General features: G+C 50.7%; 1 protein-coding gene across 13 annotated transcripts in view; it reads right to left on the bottom strand.

The window, feature by feature from the left end:
- Cac (calcium voltage-gated channel subunit cacophony) overlaps positions 1 to 20,549 on the bottom strand; it is an 84,158-nt gene that overhangs the window by 30,032 nt on the left and 33,577 nt on the right. For 12 of the 13 annotated variants that reach the window (XR_013086279.1, XR_013086280.1, XM_076818416.1 and 9 more), the window contains exons 2-13: positions 12,691 to 12,805; positions 11,612 to 12,006; positions 7,871 to 7,974; positions 6,669 to 6,824; positions 6,099 to 6,319; positions 4,399 to 4,502; positions 3,464 to 3,579; positions 3,215 to 3,274; positions 3,036 to 3,137; positions 2,265 to 2,285; positions 671 to 883; positions 171 to 598 (exon numbers count right to left, since the gene is read on the bottom strand). Coding sequence is in view for 11 of the 13 variants with exons in the window: in XM_076818416.1 (XP_076674531.1) it covers positions 171 to 598; positions 671 to 883; positions 2,265 to 2,285; positions 3,036 to 3,137; positions 3,215 to 3,274; positions 3,464 to 3,579; positions 4,399 to 4,502; positions 6,099 to 6,319; positions 6,669 to 6,824; positions 7,871 to 7,974; positions 11,612 to 12,006; positions 12,691 to 12,805 (2,035 nt within the window). In the remaining 2 variants the exon portion in view is untranslated. The remainder of the gene's footprint in view (positions 1 to 170; positions 599 to 670; positions 884 to 2,264; positions 2,286 to 3,035; positions 3,138 to 3,214; positions 3,275 to 3,463; positions 3,580 to 4,398; positions 4,503 to 6,098; positions 6,320 to 6,668; positions 6,825 to 7,870; positions 7,975 to 11,611; positions 12,007 to 12,690; positions 12,806 to 20,549) is intronic. The other variant, XM_076818424.1, reaches the window with a different exon arrangement.

Here is a 20,549-nt window from a genome sequence, read left to right as displayed (position 1 = left end):
AATGGAGTTCTCGTTAAATCGAGTCCACTGCGGTCGCATTGCCTATATTCGCGTCCGCTCGCCACTCGAGGGAAAGACTATGGATCTCGTGTCTTCTTTCCTCCGCGGAGCAAAAGCTGGGGTACTTAAGATTAGCTGCTGTTTAAGTTTAGAGCGCGAGTAGAACTTACTTGGAAGACAGTGAGCAGCGCGATGGGAAAGGTGTTGAAATTGGTGGGCGGCGTGCCGGATTCAAAGTTGAACTGGCCGCCGAACAGCTGCATGCCGAGCAGCGCGAATATGAGAATAAAGAGGAAGAGCAGGAAGAGCAGGGAGATGATGCTACGCATCGAGCTGAGCAGCGATATTACGAGGTTCCTCAGGCTCTTCCAGTATTTGGTGACCTTAAAAATGCGCAGGAGTCTAAGGGCACGTAGGACGGAGAGGCCGAAAGAGCCGGACTTCACCTCGGACCAGATCACTTCGAAGATCGATCCCGAGATGACTACGCAGTCGAAACGATTGAAGCTCGACTCAAAGTATGTGCGAGGGCCGAGCGCGTACATCTTTACGAACATCTCCAACATGAACAGAGCCAGGAACACGAACTCTGCGAAGTCTGCGAACAAGCAACGATGGTGAGACGTCGGGATAACAGTCGGGCTTAAACAGAGGCTACTTCGATACTTACAGAGGAAATCGGTGAGCCACTGCGGCTGGCCGTAATGCTCCACGGCCACGCAGACGGTGTTGAAGAACACAAGCACGATCACGAACCAGTAGAACTTTTGCGACTTGACCGAGTTCCGTATCCAGAACCTGAACCTCTTCTCGGCCAGCCAGAATCGCGCGAACGGTCCCTTCTCCTTCTCCCTCGGCTTGAAATAGGAAGATCTCGAGAAGCCTACAAATCAGAAACCAGTCGTCTCACCAGATATCCGAATAAATATGTATTCGATGAACCGGCCGCTTACGCGATGGCCAGTTGTCAGATCGATTCTTCCCTTCCTTTCTTCGAACGCAAACAAAACATCGCCAGCGAATTTCAGAGACCCGATCCGCGTAATCGCATTGCAGGTGGTGAACGCGCGGGATCCCTGCCCAACAACCCCCGACACCAGAACTTTGTTGCTTCCCCGTTGTTTCCAAGCGATATCGAAATCCAATTCGAAAGTTTCGCGCCGCGACTCTAATTGCTATCTGGCCCGACTGGAGGATCTGCTTAGTCCTCTTCTCCACGACCGGTACACAGACACACAAGACAGAGACAGGTCTATTCTATATGGTACTCTAAGAAGCGGGAGTATGTATCTATTGTGCGCACGGATCACCGATGCTTGTGACTAATCTATCGCTAGGTGTCTAAGTATCTCCACCCAGTTTGCCTCCCGTATTCTATGGGACAGGACACTTATTTCCGACACTCTAGTTCTCCTCTCTCGATCACACGCCGCACAATACTAATTCTTCTACGATACTCTGACGAAGACACGTTGTACACCAACTAACAACAAGATAATGTCTATGCACGTTGAAATACATCAATCGGTGCTCGACCACTGTCACACCTAGACCACACAGACCTACGCATCTCCACCTGGAGCATTCCTGATTCATTGGCGAGAAGAATGCCGGCTCCTCGTGGCCATTTATCAGTGAGGGCTTTACTATTATCAGGAAAGCTCTCAGGTGGACGTTTTCGCAGGGAAGACACGTAAAGAAATGTACGACGACACCAGCCAACAGAAGCGACTCCTAAGAAGAACACAAAATTAATTGGAAACTCTGGTTAATTTGTTCGCAATGTCTGCAGGCCCTGGCTGACACGGGGTTAAGAATGTCCGGTAAGGCTCGCGCTGCCCTGCTTGCGAATACCTTTGCGTTCGTTCGTAATTACGATAATTACAGCGGCTCTATCATGCTTTCTGTATACAGCCTGCGCTTTCGAGCGGTATATATGTATAATGTACTCTAACTACGTGACAATTACGTCGTCTGGGTGCGCCGAGTATGCTCCGCAGCATTCGCGCGTGTTTCTGTCCGTGTCTGTTCGTCCAATTCGAATTTTACTCATTTATTTATTTATTTATTTATTTGTAAATGTCTCCTCGGTGTATCGGTGTCCACGCGAGCTCGTGTCCGTCCGTCTCTGTGTCAGATGCGAAACGACAAGGGCCTCTCAAACGAGAATATACAAGGAGCACAGTTAGGAAAGAAAAAGGTTACGAATACAGCCTTGTTTTGCGTTGCTCTTTGAAAGTTGTAGCATTGACAGTTGTAGTTACCTTTGAGCTTTTTCTTAGGCACTGAAACAAGAGGAGCATCTGATAGCGTGTGTTTAGAATGTTCGTCGCCAAGATCGAGGGATTATAAGTACCGTTCCTTTATCGATGCGAAACAGAAATCAGAAATGACGTCCGGTCGAGTGGTCCCACGAGCAATCGGGAAATTGAGTCGCGGCCATTTCACAGAGGGGCGAGCGAAGAACGGAGACATTACTCGTGGGACCACCCGAGCTCGTTAGTAAATGAGTCGAAAACGATGCCCGGTGAACGTGAAATATGCAAGGATGCCAGACAACGTTCCCAACCAACGGTTCTCGGATACGTTTCCAGATGGAACAACAGCATGAACATTCGTTAAGTGCCTCTACGCAACTTGCTACCTGAGGTTAAGCGGTTAAGGGGTCTTTCTAGTGTGACGGCTGAAAGAAACTTAACTTCTCGGGGAATTAAAGAAAGAAAAAAGTATTGCGCGTTTCTAGCTTTATTCTAGCTTTATTCTTTCTTTTAAAATTATAAAAAATACTCCGCTTTAAATGGATATTTTTATTTGAGTACAATTTTTTTTATAGTTAAAAGGTGATAAAATAAAATTACAAACTAGCAATACTTGTTTCAGCCGTCACACTAGAAAGACCTCTCTTAACGCGAATCTCTTTGCAATCGTTCGAATCATTCGAAGGGCAAGTGGTGAACGTTTGAATCTTAAAAGGTACTGAGAACTCGGGCAATAATCGAGAGAAACGAAGCGGGAACAGGAATAATACAACTCACCACCGTCCTGATCGTCATCCCCTTCCTCTTCCTCCGTGTCCGTGCTTTTGCTTTTGCCCAGCTTCTTCAACTTCTTCTTTTTCGCCGCAGCTTTCCTTCTCCCTGCAAACACAGACACCCATCTGTCAGCGTGTACTCGTAGCTTTCGCTGAATATCAAAAAAGCGTTGACTCACGAACCTTCCAAGATGTGCATCTTCTCCTCTTCCGTGGTCCTCTCTTCCGCGAGTATCACTTCCTCTAAAAATCACAGTAAACGTTCAGTGGACCGCCACGAATAACCAGAGAGGCGGAGGAAAAGGGTAGAATAGTTAGGATTCAAAAGAAAGCTGGAGGAAGACACTCTGCGGCCTAAGTGGGCAGCTTAGCTTTTAGGTAAAAGGTGGCTCGATCGATAGTCGATGTAGCGGGACCATTTGGCTTTCTAACCTGCTTTGCAGATCCAATTCAGGTAGCAGAACAGTTCGTGCTCGAGCTGCTGCTGTCTTCGCAATTTCAGGAAGGACTGCCGGTTCTCCACCTTCTCTCTCTCCTTCGCAAACTCTCTACAAGCGTTACAGAGACATGATAGCTGCGTTACGCGACGGGGCAGGTGCGGAGGGACGTTCTCGCGGTGAAAAATGCCTATTTCTCAGGGGTGCGCAGGTGATCAGGTACTTCATCGCGACGCGGCGTTACTCTACGGAGCAGATATCTAGCGGGGACTCGACGTATTATGCAAAGCGTTCTGGCCAACGGGGTGCGGACTCGTAGGTGCATTATCGGGCAAAAAAGTCGGTCACTGGCGCTACGAGTACGGGGATCCGCGTTACGGTGCATCTGGCCTTTACTAGCACCTCGTTACTCTCGGTACTCCGAAAATCGTCTCTCCTCAAGCGGGCAAACAGCTAGCGGGGCGATAAACTTAGGGGGAAGATCGATCGTTTCGAGACCTGCTTGAGTGATCCACTTTAAGTAGGCACTGAACGCAGTCGTGAACAGACGCTTTCTCTTTGCTTTCTGATAAGCCGCCCGCCTCTCGACGCGTGTTCTTTCGTTCGAAAACTCCCTGACGGAAAAGAAACAGTGAAAGAAAGAAAGAGAGGTGATCCGGTGGTTGTTTCGGGGGGTGCGCGCCAAACCGTGGCGGCACGAGGTGGACGCGAACCGATTTCGAGCGGGGCGAATCCGCGTCGAAGGTTCTACAGCCGTTAAATAGAACGGGCTAGTTCGAACGCGGGTTTGCTCGAGCGGATCGTAGGAAATGTAGCGGCAAGTAAGGTAGATCTCGCGGATTCGCCTCGCTGTAAAACACCGTTTTACAACCTGTTTCACAAAGAACGGAGCAGAGGGTTGGGGCGATAGTGGAGAATGAGTGTACTCACCCGCTCAGGACACCGAGAACTAAGTTCAGCATGAAGAATGAGCCAAGGACGATCAATGGTATAAAGTAAATCCAGTTGTACGTGCTGCCAAGAGCGTCGTTTGTCTGCAAATTTGACCAGAGCCACGTGAAGCCTGTGTGTTACGCGCTGCGAGCACAGTGCACCCGCCTACGCGCTGCTCTACGCGTATATTCATTGCAATGATCCAACGAAACGTCACACGACACTCAGACACCGAGACAGTTACATATGCTTCTCTCGCGCTTATTTTCCTTTCGCTTTCCTGCTTCGGTACAAGAAACAGCACTGAGTTTGATATAGAAACGGTCGCATGCCCGATGGCTCGTGGAGTTGAAGATAGGGGCTGTCCTTAAATTACGCGAGGGTAATTTTGACGATTCCTTATCCCCTCCCTCGGAATAAGAATTCGTAAGATTTTGCATTTTGTAAGTTATTAAAATTCGTTTAAAAGTTTATATAATTCGTTTAACTCGGTTTCGCGTGTGCGATGAAACGTCGTTTTTTAAGCTACTCATATTGGAAATTAGAATAAAGAAAATATTACGTAAGATGCTGCCCGACTATCTCTCCCGCATTTGTAGGAAAACGTAAGAAATTCGCGACTCCCTCCCACCCCAAGAAGCCTTGCGCAAACTAAGGACGACCCCTTGCTCGCCGTGCTGCCACGAGCCGCGATTAATGCAACGATCAACGAGTAATATATTCAACGAGGCAAACGTTCCTCGCAAACAAAAGCGATACTTAATGCGGAGACGCGACGATAGAAGTTTCGCAGGTATTGCAGTGCCATTTCTCATACAACAGGCGTATATCTCGAGTACAGATCGCGAGACATAGACAACTTTGATCGCGTGGAGAAGTGAAAGGTACGGGAGCAGTCGTGCCGGGAACCGGAAGAGGACTCGAAGCTCCGGTTCGACGTCTCTGGAGCGAGGCGCGCTTTCGAGCTCCCCGGGTCCCGGCCGGTTCTGAGAACCGAAGCGCAACAACGTAGACACAGTTAAACACCAAGAGATCTTTGCAAAGAGGGCTGAAACTGACAGTGTTATACTGAGCAAGATGAACATATACGTCAGTGTTAGCTGTAAACATCCGCAAGCAGTTGTCGCCGTCCCGGTAAAACGATGAAAGAAACGGCGGAAGCCAAACGGGCAAACACATAGAGACAATTAAACACGACACATAGAGAAAAATCACCGACAACGAGAGAGACTTGTTTACGTGAACGTGATCACATTTAGATCGTGGATGTATGGAGAAGAAAAGATAGTGAACGGCGCAGGCAATCGGGAGACGTACATACTGAGATGCTAGGCACAGAAAAATGGGAGGGTGCTCGTCGAATCGACAATCCCCGCCGCGGCTCCGTTTGTCTTTGGCAGAACGCTCGGGCACCTCGGGGTTGCACGCGAAAGTGTATTCGCCTGCGGTTCGATCGGGGCCGAACAGTCCACGGGCGAGTAGATCTCGCGCGATTAGCCGAATCTTGCTGAATCCTGATGCGAAACGAAGGTTCGCCGGAGACAAACGGTGAGCGTGACTCGCAAGGGTCGTCGATTCGGTGAAAGAGGGGGTGCGCGGAAACGGTCAAGTTCCGCGAGCGGAAATGATAACGAGTCCCGGCAAAATGTGAAGAACAGAGAGAGTTTTAACACTGAAGGACATATCTCTTGCTTTACCCAGTACAATATGGCAGTCCAGCCCTCCATAGTGATGCACTGGAAGACAGTGAGCATGGCGAATCCGATGTTGTCGAAGCTGGTGATGCCGAAGTTTGGTCCCTCCCAGTGATCCATGCACGTCGAGGTGTTCGCGTCGCACACGTGGGCCCCGAACGGCGCCTCGGATTTGTTGTCCGTGTTACACGGGCTCGGCAGTTCGCCCTCCCTCATGATTACATCTACAACAGAAGGGTGGTCAGACTTCTGGGTTAGGTCCATGACCTAGGATTCTGGCGTCCTTCGAGTAACAGTCGCTCCTCTACTTTTCTCGCGAGTGAACTCCCGACAGAACGGAGATGGTTGAGGCCAGTGGCGCACTCAGGATATAATCTTGGGGGGAGTCGAGTCGAAGGGATGAAAATATATTTAATGTAAATTCGATAAAACTCGTTAGGGGATTATAAAAATTTATTTAGAGATTAAAATCCAGTTTTCCTCTTCTTTTTACAAAGCCCCTTGTTCGGGGGACGCCAGAGCTTTTAGGCTCCTATCTGGGTGCGCCACTGGTTGAGGCTCCTGTCTACTCACTGATATCCTTGATGCTGTAACACGTCTTATGCAGGGTTCCCGAATAAAACTCGAGGCCGATGATGGCGAATATCACGATGGCGAAAAGTACCAGCAGGCCGATCTGCAGAAGCGGGGCCATCGCCTTGATGATAGACTTGAGCACCACCTGGAGACCTGTTCGCAAAAAATTGGCGAGGAGTAATTAGGTCCAACCACCGTTCCCTCGAAGCGATTCGCGCGTGTCTCTTAACCGACTCGTTTCACGGTTTCCTCTCTCTTATCGTTTCTTTTCTTTTCTTTCACTTTGGTCGCTGCTCGGGGAATCGTGCGCAGAGTAAGTTTCAATTAATCTCATTCAGCGTCGGTTAACATGATAGAGTTAGACTCGGTACCTTGTACGATATACATGTGTCGTTCGTGTTCATTTGGAAATCGTGATCCAGCGGCCATACAATTGGGATACTTCGTTGTTACATAGACACAGCATACAGAAACTCTCAAAAAGATATCTATTTGGGTGGTGCTACATAAACAACATAATCGTTCTAACGATGCAAGGCATCTACGTGTAGATATATATGTATATATAGATATAGAGATATATATATACTTGCAATATAAAAAACATACTACAACTGATCTACGACCTTTTATGTCTCTGAAACGTATTCGTCGGTTCGCTCGTAATCGGATCTATGCAGCAGCTATCGATAAACGATGAACGTTCCGAGAAACGGATCCAGTCGATCCCCACGAAGTATCCGAATTCCAGACGCGGGACAGTTTCCAAGGGGGAGCGGCGACACGCGTTCCTCGAGCACCGAAGCTCGCCTTTTCCTTTTCTCTTGCTTTTTTTTTGTTTCTCTCTCCTTTCTCGTTATTTTCCTTTCGCCACTAATCAAGAAAACGTTTGGCCGCTCCGCGGGATCGAACGGTTCGCTCTTCGTTTGGCTGTTAACGAATGGCCGCGGAATCGGGACGCGCGGGCGTTCGTGACTCGACTGCGGATCCGCGCGCGGATCAGGAGAATGGAAATCGGTACGGCGCGGAAATTTGGCGGCCGGTTCCGCGAGAGAGACTGGCGGGCGGCTCGCCGGCGAGCCGCCGACGAAAGCGACAGAGGGGGTTGGACAAAAAAAAAGGGGCGAGATCTAGACAAGGCAATCTGTTTCGGTTCGGCTGGATTGTTTGGTGGCCGACTGTATTGAAACGCTACTCACTCGGTATGCCGGAGACAAGTTTGAGCGGTCGCAACACGCGTATCGCACGCAACGTGCGCAGATCCATATCCAGTTCTATGCCTTGCGAGAACGCCGTGATGAACCTGCCCCAAAACACACACACCCCGCCACACTTTACTACTTACTACTCTATTACACTAATACTCACGCTACTTAAATACTTAAGCTACACAACTAGGTGGTTTTAACTAGCGCTCTATGGCCTAACCCGTAGGAGTCGGGAGAGTTTTACTATCGGGATGAAGCTCGTCGTGGACCGATGTCTTCTATTATCGTTATTCGTTTCTACGCCCCCAACAAGTTGCCTCTAACGTGGCAGCCTCGGCCGGAGCCTTCTAGGCTAAGTTCATTAAGCTGGGGGTCGATTTCAAAGGGGAAACCGGGGGTTGCTGCCTTCGGAATATCGTCTAAGCAACGACTCGTCGGACAAACCAGCCGCCTGGGAGAAAATTTCGAGGATTCGCTCCAAGTCACTGCCGGCTCTCTGATTCGATGGAAGTTGGCCGGGCTCGATTCGTGCAACTGAATCCGAAGACAAAAGGCGAAAGCTTGGCGCTCGATTCCCGCCGCTTCGGATTAGCTTATCGAATTAGCGCATCGCTGGATTACCCCTCAAACTGTCTTCGTGAAAGGCCGGAACGGTCTCAAAGGGAATCAATTCGGCTGATTATCGAGACGATCGGAATTGCCTAAGATGCGTTTAAGTTTAAGTTTCAAGTTTATTGAAGCCGTGGAAGGTGGCGGGCCTGGATGGAATCGCTGCAGATAGAAGTTAAACGTTCTACCGACCGTTTCTCGTTTGACTCGAGCTCTAAAGTATGCGCACTGCTGTTTGGACGTATCTATTAGAAGCCGGGGGCACTCGAATAGTCGTAGCTGGGAGGGTTGCACGGGGTGATTGGAGGGATCGAAATTACGGAGGCTCGGTTGCTTCTCGAGGGATGGATCCGTAACCCTCTCTCTGAAACCTCGCGAACGAGTCGGGCCGTTCGCGCGGTCGATGTAAATTCTTCTTTCTGCTGCATGCGAAATGCGTCGGTTAAAGGAGAGTGGAGGTTCGGGGATCAATAGTGAAAGGGAAGCCGGTGCAAGGGAGGACACCTCGGTGAGGTCTACGATTCTGTGGGACGATGACACGGTCTCTCGAGGGTGTCTAAAGGTACGACTCTCTAGCAGACACGAGCTTGCTCGAATACGTTACTGCTCTAGAACACCTACCTATTTACCAACGTATAGTCAACTCTATCAATCGGTGACTGTGGCTAAAGACAGAGACTGCTAAATATAGAGACACCCGCAAGCCAGTACTTTTGTGTTTTCTTCTTTCTGTTTGTGATTGTGTGCGTGTAACAACCGGGGGGGTAGTGAGTCGCGCTGCAATCCTCGGAGCAAAAGCTGTCTCATTCCGTTTCTCGAATGACTTTCGAGTCACTTGTCAGGCGACCGTCGACGGGGATCATTTTAGCCTCGATGTGGAGCGTAGCGAATTTGCACGAAACTTTTGGTCTGACGATAAGCTCTCGATATGCCTGACGCACGAGGGTATGCAAAAAAAAAAAGAAATCGGATTCTCAAATTGAAAGGACGGTACGCGTAGGTTTCGTCGGTAACTGGAATTCAGGAGCCGTCCAGAAAGTTTCGCTCTCCTAATGAAAGGCCAAAGATTTGCTTCGACGCGAGGTCCGGCTTTCTGTATACGTGTGCTAGCGTGTCTCTGTAGGTGTATCTAATTCCTCGACAACGCGAGCTCTCTAAAGTAAGAACAACGTGTGCACAAAACTGAACATAACACGACAGAAGAATAGGACAAGTAACGCAAAGTAACACTAGCGACTAGTTCACGCAACTCCTCTCTAGAGGCATTAGAATATATATATATACGTGTATAAATAGATATATAATATATATATATGTATGTATGTATATGTAATAGACACTCGAATTACGCAAACCACGTGGACACAGAATATATAATAAATATAGATAGATATTATATTCAATTAAATATCGATCACCAACTGTCAACGATCATCTAGCGTCAATCAAAAAACTGATCTAATACACCCATAGCCTTCTAAGTGGTGGTCAATCAACGGAAAACAGAACGCTCAAACGGCACGATTAATCGGGAAACTAAACAAGGAAACTAAATGGATAGAGAACTAAGGCAGAGATCAGTAGAAAGACGAACGTATACGTGTACAGGTGTAATAAGTAAGTATACGCAGAGTCATAGAAAGTTAGCTGATGCTGGTCTCGCCTGCCAGAACTAAACGTCGACCCAACGTGTCAACTAAAGCGAGAGAGAGAGGGAGAGAGAGAGAGAGATAGAGAGAGAGACAGAGCGCGAGATAGAGAGGGAGAGAGAGAGATACAGAACGCGAGATAGAGAGGGTGAGAAAGAGAAGAGAGGCAGAGCGCGAGATAGAGAGGGAGAGGTAGAGAAATAGATAGACAGAGAGAGAGAGAGAGAGAGAGAGAGATATCAGAGATAGAAAGAGACAGATAGATGAGAGATAGTAGATAGAAAGAGAAAGATAGAAACTAAATGGTCGACGAGCTAAGTGTGTGTGTGTTTGTCTGTGTCTGATTAACCAAGAAACGTTTAAAACTAAGGAGACTAGTCGAACGCACACAAAACTGCCAGGTACAACTGCCATTAGGGGATGGGGGTTAGTTAGTTTATCAATCTGCTGCTCGACTGTTCTCTGTTACTGCACTCTGTACTGTTACTTATGGCTTTGCATCTTTGCCGTTTCGCAGAACTGTGACTGACTCACTTGGAATTTTCGAAACCAGCTTTAGCGGTCTGAGGACCCTGAAGGAACGTAGCATACGCAGGTCGACGTCCACGTTTGTTTCGGCGAACACGGTCATCGACCTAATCCAAGGATTACTCTACAATCTATCTGCTCGGCCGGAAAAACCGATCGACGTGCTTCCTTAAATCTTAAGTCCCGCGCGGGCAGAGATCCTCGCCTCCCCCCTTGCTGGACCGATACGCGCCTTCTCCTCCCTCCCCAGTTACGCGTGTCCGCGGTGGCCGCGATTCTACATCGTTGCGCGGGCATGATCTCCCAGAGCCAGCAAGCGGGGAGGGAAAGCTCCCTCCGTGAACGGGCGAGTTCCTCGAGGTCGAGCGCGATCGGGGATAAAGGGGTCGCTCGAATCGCTCACGAAATAATTAGAGGCAAGACCTGACCGTAACATTTCCCCTCGTCCACTGTTTTCCTCTCCAAACTCCAGGCGTCCGCCTTCGCTCGAGCGCGGCGCGCTCCGTGGCGAGGAGGGCCAACGGAGCGGTGCAAGAAACGTGAAAATCGCGGTCGGACGGAGCACGGATAGGAGAGACAGAGAAAAAGTTGGCCAGAGCAAGAACGCGCTCGTCCGTCTGTTCGGAGGTGAAAACGGGGGGAGGGAACGAAAGATCGTAAAATGTCGCGGCCATGAGAGATCGCGAGATGAAAGAACGTAATGGATCGTGAGCTTTCGCGAATCATTCCCGAGCGAGATCCCACTTTTCGACGCCCTGCTCTAGATTCTCTCCGCGTTCGCGCGTACTCCTCCGCCGGCGCCGCGCCGGTTCCCGGATGGACCGTGACACCGAAAGGCGGGATCTCCCGCGGTTGAATGTGGAACGAGTAAGAAATCAGGGGGAGTTGATCTTTGTTTCGACATAGACGAAGGTAGGAGGTAGAGAATAGATAATGGTCCCCTCACCCGGTCACCACGACGAAGAAGTCCATGATGTTCCAGATGTTGCGCAAATAGGAGCCACGGTGGAGGACGAAGCCAAGGGCGAGGATCTTGAGGCTCGCCTCGACGCAGAAGATCCCGAGGAAGTAGATTTCCGTGGCCTCGAGCTTCTGTGCGAGTATGGTCTTGTCCTGCTTGGGCAGGTGCTCCTCGAGGGCGAGGACCACGCAATTGGCGATGATGGTGAGCAGGACGGCGTACTCGAAGGGCGGCCACTCGATTATGAAGCGTGTGTGCTTCCTGATGCAGTTATCCTCCGACAGGATGAACAACGACGTGGTGCCCTTGCCGCCTCCCCCACCGCCACCCGCCCCTCCGCCCTGATCCCGGCCTGGCGCCATGTCCACCAGACCAGGTACCTGTTCGCATGTTTTTCCTACCTTTAGCACGCGTCCTTACTATCGCGCGACACCACTTACACCGCGCCCAAACTAGTGTTCCTGATTTCTCGATATTTTTTTGTCTCTCGAGAAATCAGAAATCAGATCATACCTCTTGAGGATTCTCAAGAATTCGCGAGAAATTGAAAAAAGTATTGCAGAATTTATATTTTTGGAATAGTGTTGATAATATTTATCAAAAGCACAAGCAATCCTTAACTAATTGTTCATTCCTGTCTAATTTGCACAAACTTTGTATAAATGAAAAAACAGATATTAAATATAACTGATATAAATGAAGATTTAAAATAAATGAGATTTATAATAATTTTCGTAGACTTAAGTTTCTCGAGAAAAATAGTATTTCTTGAGAAATAAGAAATAAGCATTTATACAATTTCTCGAGAAAGAATTCTCGAGAAGGAGCACTAGTCCAAACGTTTCACGGGGGTGGGAAGCTACAGCTCGTGAGTATCACGAGATCCATCCACGTTTACCCCTCCGCGAGAATAATTACGAGATTCTAATAATTCTAATAAAAGGGCAACGTGACAAAGCGAAGGAACCGGGGTGGGAGGGCAATCTCGCGCGAAGGGTGAGCGGCACGGTAAGAGGAACCGCGAGAGGCCGCAATTAACGAATGTCTTGAGCGAGGGTTCTTACCTCCCCTCCAAAGCTAGTCCAGTCACCGAGACCACTCAGTCCGGCCAACCTCGGCCTTCTCCTGTACTGACTCGCGTATCCAGGGTCCCTTTGTGCCGCCTCTTGCGCTACCAACCTGGAAAGCACACAAGATGAAAGGAGTTAGCCGCGCTGGAAAACTCAAAGGAGGTTATCGGGGACGCGTGTGCGACGCGGCGAGGGCAGGGGATGGGGCAGTGGGGAGTAATCGATTTCGCAAACACGTCGTGTCACCGGCGAACACGGAATCGAAAACGCGACCGCGAGATAAGAGCGAAAGGGGTTACGTCTACCTGGCAGATTCTACGCTTCTGCCGCTCTCGATACCTCCCGACAAAAGCGCGGATCCCGAGTCACGCGGCCGGGGACCCACGCGCAAGAGGCTCGGCTGGAATTTTTTTTGAGAACGGTTTCGTGTCACGAGGTGTTTCGCGAGAGAGCTCGTTAATGGCCGAGACGAGCGTGTAACGCGGCGCTAATTAACTGCATTAGCCGAGACTTTTGCAGCTAGGATCCTCTTGGCCGCGTGGCCTCTCTCTCCTCTTAGGAGAGTGCAATCAAGGTAGCCGGTAATGCAATAACTCGCGACAAGGATCCTTCTGCCGCCGTGCACCGGGCGCAGCTTCGCGGGCTGCGTGACATCCACGATCCGCTCGATCGCTCGTCCGAGTATCGTCGGAAAATTGCGTCCTATTCAGCTGGCCTTGATTCTCTATTCAGCTGTGATCAGCGTTCCGCCTTTAAGAATTTGGAGCACGTTTGCTGGCGGGATGGGGCCGGCTGGGGCGACGCGGGGACAGGCCACGGCGGAAAGGACAACTGTTTGCAGCGTTAAACGGCCAGGAGAAGGATATTTTCCTCGAGACAGACGTACTGTGGGAAATGCAAAGAAGATCCTTCAACTCGCTGAAGAACCAACCACCTCAGATAGTTGGTCTTTCTCCTTCCTGCTCCTTCGTGACTAGTTCTAAAAAAAGCCCGCGCTGCTGAATTTGCACAACGCGCGGAAGAATATATTCTTTATCGATCGCAGTAGCATTCGCGATGTTCCTGGGAACCCTCTAAAGTGCTCTTTAAATTCTTTTGAGAACGCCGGAGCACCAGCCCGATGCCTTTCATTCTCTAACGAGAGAGTAATCGAATAATGCACGATTTTTAATGGCAAAGAGTTTCCTCCTCCGAATCATGTCCCCGTTTCGCGTCAGGAGCCGGCATTCGAACCGTCGATATTAGCTCCGCGAATTTATTCAAGCGGAACCACTCGTCCTGTTGCAGCGATGCGCATCTTTGCGTCATCCGCGGGCAAGTGTCTCGGCGCTGGCTTGTCGTTCGTTTAAACCCCTACGATTCGGTGGGTAGCGGCGTGAAATTTAATCGGGGAGTCTTTCGCGGTCGGACAACACCTCCGGGGAGTCGTCGCTCTTCATTAATCCCGTGGAAACTGCGCGAAAGGGTAGACGCAGGTCTAACTCGTAAAATTCATTCACCTGGCGCAACCAGTCGACCAAATGGCCAGCAAACTTTCCGCGACCGCATTACGGGCGACCCCGCGACAACTGGGAATCGCTCGGGACTGGCATCGGGTGCAATTTTTTCGCGATCCGCAGTGCCCTCCATCCTCGCGCTCGTTCCCGAAATTCCCGTTCCGTCTAGCTTCGCGGTGGTATCCTAGAGGGATGGGCATTAATCCTGGCTCGTCGTTCCAGTGGGACGATAATACGACCTCCAAGAATAGCTCGTCGCGACGCCGACGCACGCGAAGATTAGTAGCCTTCCGATTCGCTCCTCGATTACAGCTAATCAACGCGTGCTTCTCTTCTCTCGAGTAGCCTCCGCGTTCCTTTTCATTTTCCGGGCGGGACCGACCAAGCGTCTACACCGTGTCTCCAACGATAATTAATAATTACTACGATGGATGGCGCGGAGAATGAAAAGGCGCGATATCCGAGCGCCTATAATTTGCCCGGCGGTCTTCGAAGATGAAAAGTTCCCGGGAGGATACCAAGGCTGATCCGCGTACGCAACGGCCCCGCGAGGCAGCTCGAGGACTCCGGAGCTCGTTAATCGGCCGCCTCGAGAACGAATAACGCGCGCTACTCTGCCAGCCAATTAATAACCATTTAATTGAATACATCCAGCCGCGGATACCGGAGTCCATTACCGTTGGCAGGGCTAATTTGCCGGCCCACGCCGACCTCATACACGCGAAACGCATTAACATAGCATTATCAGTCGACCGCGGTGTCGTAATAACGTTAACAATGTTACTATCGACGCGGCGATCGCTGCTCCGCGCTTCCTTCTGCTACCAACAGCGACAGGCTCGTTTTATTCGGAGCAGGGTGTGTCCGAGCGATAGAGCCCTTACTTTACGTCCAACGCGACGTCTCATTCTGCCTCCCAGCTGAATGCATATTTCCTGGAGGGACGTGGAGTCAGCACTCTCTGTTTCTAGAAATTCATTGTGCAATTCATTGGACTCGTCTTGACAGACCCAGCACGCTCTGTATAGAGTCATTAAACGCGAGGGAACGATCGAGTCGGAAGCAACTTCCTGTCAGATTGCCCAGCCGTCCGCCTCCGCCGCGACCCGGGCGCCTCTGAATTATTAAAATCGAAGCCGGAATAATTGATAGATCGTGCCCCGTTACAGAAAGATCGATAGTACTCTGGGAAATGAGCCTGCACGGGCTGGCTGGCAAGAGCGGCGCGACGCATCGCCTAACGCGGCTCTTCCTTCGTCCCTCTCGATGATTGTTACGCCAGCAACAGGTGCAACGTATCGCTGATTACGCACGGTCTGAAAGTTTCTCAGTTCGACGTCGATTCGAATCTCCCGTCTCATTCGCGACACTTGTTCCCCGCGCTGATGTCAGGCAAGCTGGCCGTGGCACTGCCAGGCTCGTGGCCATAATCGAGTCTCCGTTCGGCTCTATTACAGAAACGGTAATCGAACAATTTGTCACCGTGAGTTTAGCTAAGAGCTTCCAGGCCCACATCGTTCTTTATCGCTCGAGATTGTAATTGAAAGCGAAGGTTAAGCGTGATTTACGCCCCGGGAGCTTTTTACCGGTTGGCCAGTGACAATCCGTGCCAAACGGGCATGTTGCTGAACCTCCATGTTTTTATTCGCCGTAATTAATACGTGGGCGTCGCTCTGCTCCCTCGCTCGTCCCTCCTGCTCCGCGGATCGTCGCGACGTCTGAATATTCACGAGTCGATACTTCTTTTTTCCCCAGCAGTTTCGGGGCGGGATAGTTGGCAGGCTAGTCATCGTGGATCAACGAACCGAAAAACGCTTTACAGCATCCCAGTGCACGTTTCAGAGCACGTTCGGTTTGGCGAATTAGCAGAACCGCCTGTTTGGAAGCCTGAAAGCGCGCGGCCCGGCTCAGCGCTCAGTGGAGCAGCTCGCGCAATGGTCGGACCGGCGTCGCTACTGAAATCCCGTCTCATTGAATCGGCGCAGAGACTGACCGGTTATTTTCAGTTTCCCGTTTAATATCAAAGGCGAGGATTATGGTATCGAATATACGGAATTGGGGCGCGGAAGTTGACCCAAATAAACTAGCCTGAGCGTGGGACAATAGAAGGGCGAAGACTGCCGAAGATGGGAGAAACTCCGCGTCCCTTGAAAGAAAACTTTCCCCGATTCCTTCTAATTGAGGGAACGAATTGAATACTTGAGAGGATACGATTCTAAAAGGGCGAGCTCGTGAATGGGCGACAGCGGACGGGGTCGCGGGCAGAAATAATTGGCCTTCGATTCCAGATCGACGATCGCGCTGGAAGGCTACTCGGATTTTTTCACCCTTTTCACGGATATAAAGTTCGCGGCAGAGCTCGCCGCGGAATCCTCGTGGCTGGCGACTGTTCGACCGATCCGAATGCGATTTAAGCCCCCGCCTCGTTCCCTAGCTGATAAGCAATTATTTTCGCACAATGGGAGAGACGGACGTGGTCGGCTTCTCCGCTGCGCTCTTCGCGTTCCAGTGACAAGTCTTGCTGTCGACAAGCACGAAGATTAGTGTCTATTCGCGGCAACTGGGACGCCACTTAAAAGTTTATTATGGCTCATCAGTTATCGACGATACTTCTCGGGAGTTATTAATACCTTTCGGTAAATCAATATGAGAGACGTGACGTCGCGCTATAACGCGGCCCTCCCTTGAAAATTGTTACGTCCGCGTGCATGATTCTCTCGTTAATCCCTTAAGAAGTCGTTCAGTCAGGACACCCTTAGACTCTGCGCCTCTGATCTTCGGTCTTCGCGTTTCGATCACGCATTCCCTTGCCCCCAGGCTCTACCAGGCGATCCTCGAACACGGTGGAGAGCGCACGATGCATCGACCCGTGCACGCAACAAGAAACCCCCCATCCTCGCTGCTCCGAAAAAGAAGCAGCGTCCTGTCAGGAGTATAGCTACCGCATGAATCGGCGCACGCGTACAGTTTACGAGCGAACATGAAACTTCTGTTGCAACAATGATTCACCCCCGGAGGAGGAATCACTCGACTTGCCGATGGTAGCCTACATTATACCAGTCGTTGGAGTCGCGGTTCATCCTTGAAGCGGCTCCCACGCGCTAAGGGGCCAGCCCCGAATAGAGGTTACTCTTGAACCGAGCACGGTCGAAGGAAGGAAAGGGTAGAGGGCAAGGAAGCGGGCTGCGCGGGTAGGGGATGGAATTGGCGGCCGTTTAAGAATCGCAGACAGCTCGAGTGCGCCTGCACCACCGCCCTGGCTCGAGCAGGGATTCGGGCTGGCGCGCACCAGAATCGCCGAGCCGCTCTGCGCCACGTGCGCAGTATATACGACACGTATGTGTATCACGCGCGTGTCCAGCGGCAGTGCACGCTTCCACTTTCCGCGGCTCCGTTTTCCACATAGGTATGTAACTGCCAGCTTACGTACCGTTCGCTGCGTCGCGCTTTTTTCCACGTGGAGGCCAGAGCCGATCGAACGATCCCTAGGAGCGCCGTCAGCCGAACCATCGTCGTCCACTCGTTCAAGATGGACAAGAGGAGGCAGTGCTGGAGCTGTACTCCCGGTCGAAAAGGAGGAAGAACGGTCGCGGCGCGGCACGGTGCGGTGCGGTGCGGCGCGGTACGGCACGGGGCGTCTCCCGACGGCCCGCTCCGTCGCGGCGACGATCGTTACCCGAAAAGCCGGCTAATGTCGCCCTCTAAATGCACGAAACGATCTTGCCAAAAATCAGCGAAGACCGAGAGCTCGGTGACGCGAGCGTCACGGCGCGGCGCCCACCCGTCCGACACCTCCGCCCGCCCTCTCTACCCCTTTCATTCTCTCTGGCATCCGTACGAGATATCGAGGCTACCCCGTCGGCCGACGTTGCGGAGCCACCTCTTGAGAGGGGGTTCCCGGTGACGTCACCTCACCGCCATTTTACCCCGGTGACGTCAAGCGAGCCACGACCACCACGACCGCGACTATCGGCCGCGTACCTCTCCCGAGCCTTCCCTACAATCCTGCGATCCTACGATCCTGCGATCTTAGAGGCATCTCGGACGAGTCGCCTCTGTGGTAGAGCTGTTCGAGTACTCGGAAAAAGCGAGCCGAGCCTGACTCGGCTCGAAGAACCCAACCGAGCCGAGTACGCGAAAAAAGCAAGCGGCTCGAATAGAACCGAGAACTCGAATTTTTTCGAGCGGCTCGAATAGAACCGAGTGGGCCGAAAGTACCGAACAGTCCGGTGTGTGGAGTAGTTTGAAGCTTGAATGTTTCGAATATTTTAGAATATGTTTATATACAGGATAATGGTTTGCAATTATTATTATTATTATTATTATTTTAACTTTATTACTCGTTAAACAGAAAATATAGTACATAAGGAGAAAGTAAGATACGAGTAAAAGCGAGGCAGCAGTAATAATGTGAGTAATTAAAATGTAAACTGCAAATGAAAGTATTCTCTAACTATAGAAAATAAATAAAGTCGAAATAATAATAAAAATAATTACAGACCATTATCCAGTATATAAACATATTCTAAAATATTCGAAACATTCAAGCTTCAAACTATTCGACACACCGAACTGTTCGGTTCTTTCATCCGGCTTGGTTTTCTTCAAGCCACTCGAAAAAATTCGAGTTCTCGGTTCTATTCGAGCCGCTCGCTTTTTTCGAGTACTCGGCTCGGCTCGGTCCGATTTTAAACTACTCGAATATTCGAGTACTCGAACAGCCCTACTCCAGATCCTCTGTCCCTTTTCCTCTCCAAGGAATTCCCTTATTCGTCCATTAAAACCAACGGTTCCTTTGTCCTCCCGTTACGGGAACTTGTCGTTTCTCACATTTCTTCGTTGCGCCCTCTAAACTCTAAAGGATATAGGGGTAGGTGTACCGTTTGTGGCCATTGCACCGTTTTTGGCCATGTGCATAATTATCTTACTTTTAAACTGCTTGCAGATCATTATTACGTGAAGAATTCCACATCATAAATATTTTGTTTAGTATACCGCCAGAAATATAAGGTTATATTCATTGCTTACCCGAAAAAATATCACGTTTTTTAAGAAGCGGCCAAAACTGGTACAATACCTTAAGGTGGCCATAAATGGTGCGTCTACCCTACCTAGGCTGCTTCCACCTTTTATTCAGTTTCAAGGCAGCAGAATGGAATCGGACGAGTTACTTCTCAGAGACATAATTGCCCGGAATTTTATTTTATCGGCTAAACGCCCGTGCACGTATCCATCGGCTTCCCCGGCGTGTGGGTGTCCGCTTATCCAGCTGCATCCGTGGGCAGTGCGTAGATTTAGGTCGAGCCACGTAGGCAGCGGCATTCGAGGGAGTCCGATGCAGCGTCTCGCTTCTGCCCGGCGTATCGAGTGACACGATGACCCCAGACATTCGCCTTAATTATTCACTTCTTTGCGTACGAGGCGCCACGGAATCGACCACGGCGATCGCGTCGGCCGAGCGAATCCCTTCGGCTTAATGGAAGGCTCCGCCGTTCTCTATAGCCGCGAGATAAGAATGGCCCAAAAGGGCGCCCGCCCACGAATCGAGCTCGTGAGGCAAGAAGGCGCGAGCGGAGCGATCGTTGAAAATGCAAGTAGGACACGTGGTACGCGAGGAGGACTGCGCGACGTGCTCCCCGAGATTGCTAGCTCGGCAATAAATTAGCTATTAGGAGCGAGCGAAGAAGGAGAGCGCGGTGCATCCCATCTTCCGAAATCGTTTCCGTCGGCCGAATTAATTTTGCACGCCGCCGTTCCTACGCGAACCCGAGGGCTCCGATAATCACGGTGCCACCGCGGCCAGCTCGCGCGTGTGCGCGAGCGCTGCCGTGGCCGCGACCAGCTCCAGCTTTCTAATGAAACCGTACGCGCGAGCAGAGCCGGCAGACCTAACGGGAGATCGATAGCCGTATTATCGACAGTTCGGCCGCGGCGCGTGGCTTGAAACGCTTTGAACCGGCGTCCGTTGGAACACCTTCGACGGATTGATTTCGCTCGACGTATGTACGGTACACGTATCGTCCTGGCCGCCGATACGATATCCTCGTTATTATTATTCCGCGAATCACGTGTCCTCGCTCGCAAACTTGGAATAGTATCGCGATGCCAGGCTATTCTTGCCATTGATGGCACGCTAGGCTTCATCGATTCTTTTAACGAGCAGGCAAGGCTGCGATGAAATCAACGCCTCAATCGCTCCCCCGGTTAATTCCCACTCTTTCGTTCGAGTTCCAGGGAACAGCGAGCCACTCGTGTTTTCTCCGCTCATCTCCCGTTCGGAACGAAAGCGTCCCGAGCGTTGTGACGCAAAAAACGAGAGATCGATGACGTTACTATCGACGCGTCGGGGTGTCGATG

Source organism: Andrena cerasifolii, chromosome 8 (assembly GCF_050908995.1).
Source record: "Andrena cerasifolii isolate SP2316 chromosome 8, iyAndCera1_principal, whole genome shotgun sequence".
In the NCBI taxonomy this organism is placed as follows: Eukaryota; Metazoa; Arthropoda; class Insecta; order Hymenoptera; family Andrenidae; genus Andrena; species Andrena cerasifolii.
The sequence above is the reverse complement of the archived record's forward strand: the minus strand, read 5'-3'. Positions and strand labels throughout refer to the sequence as shown.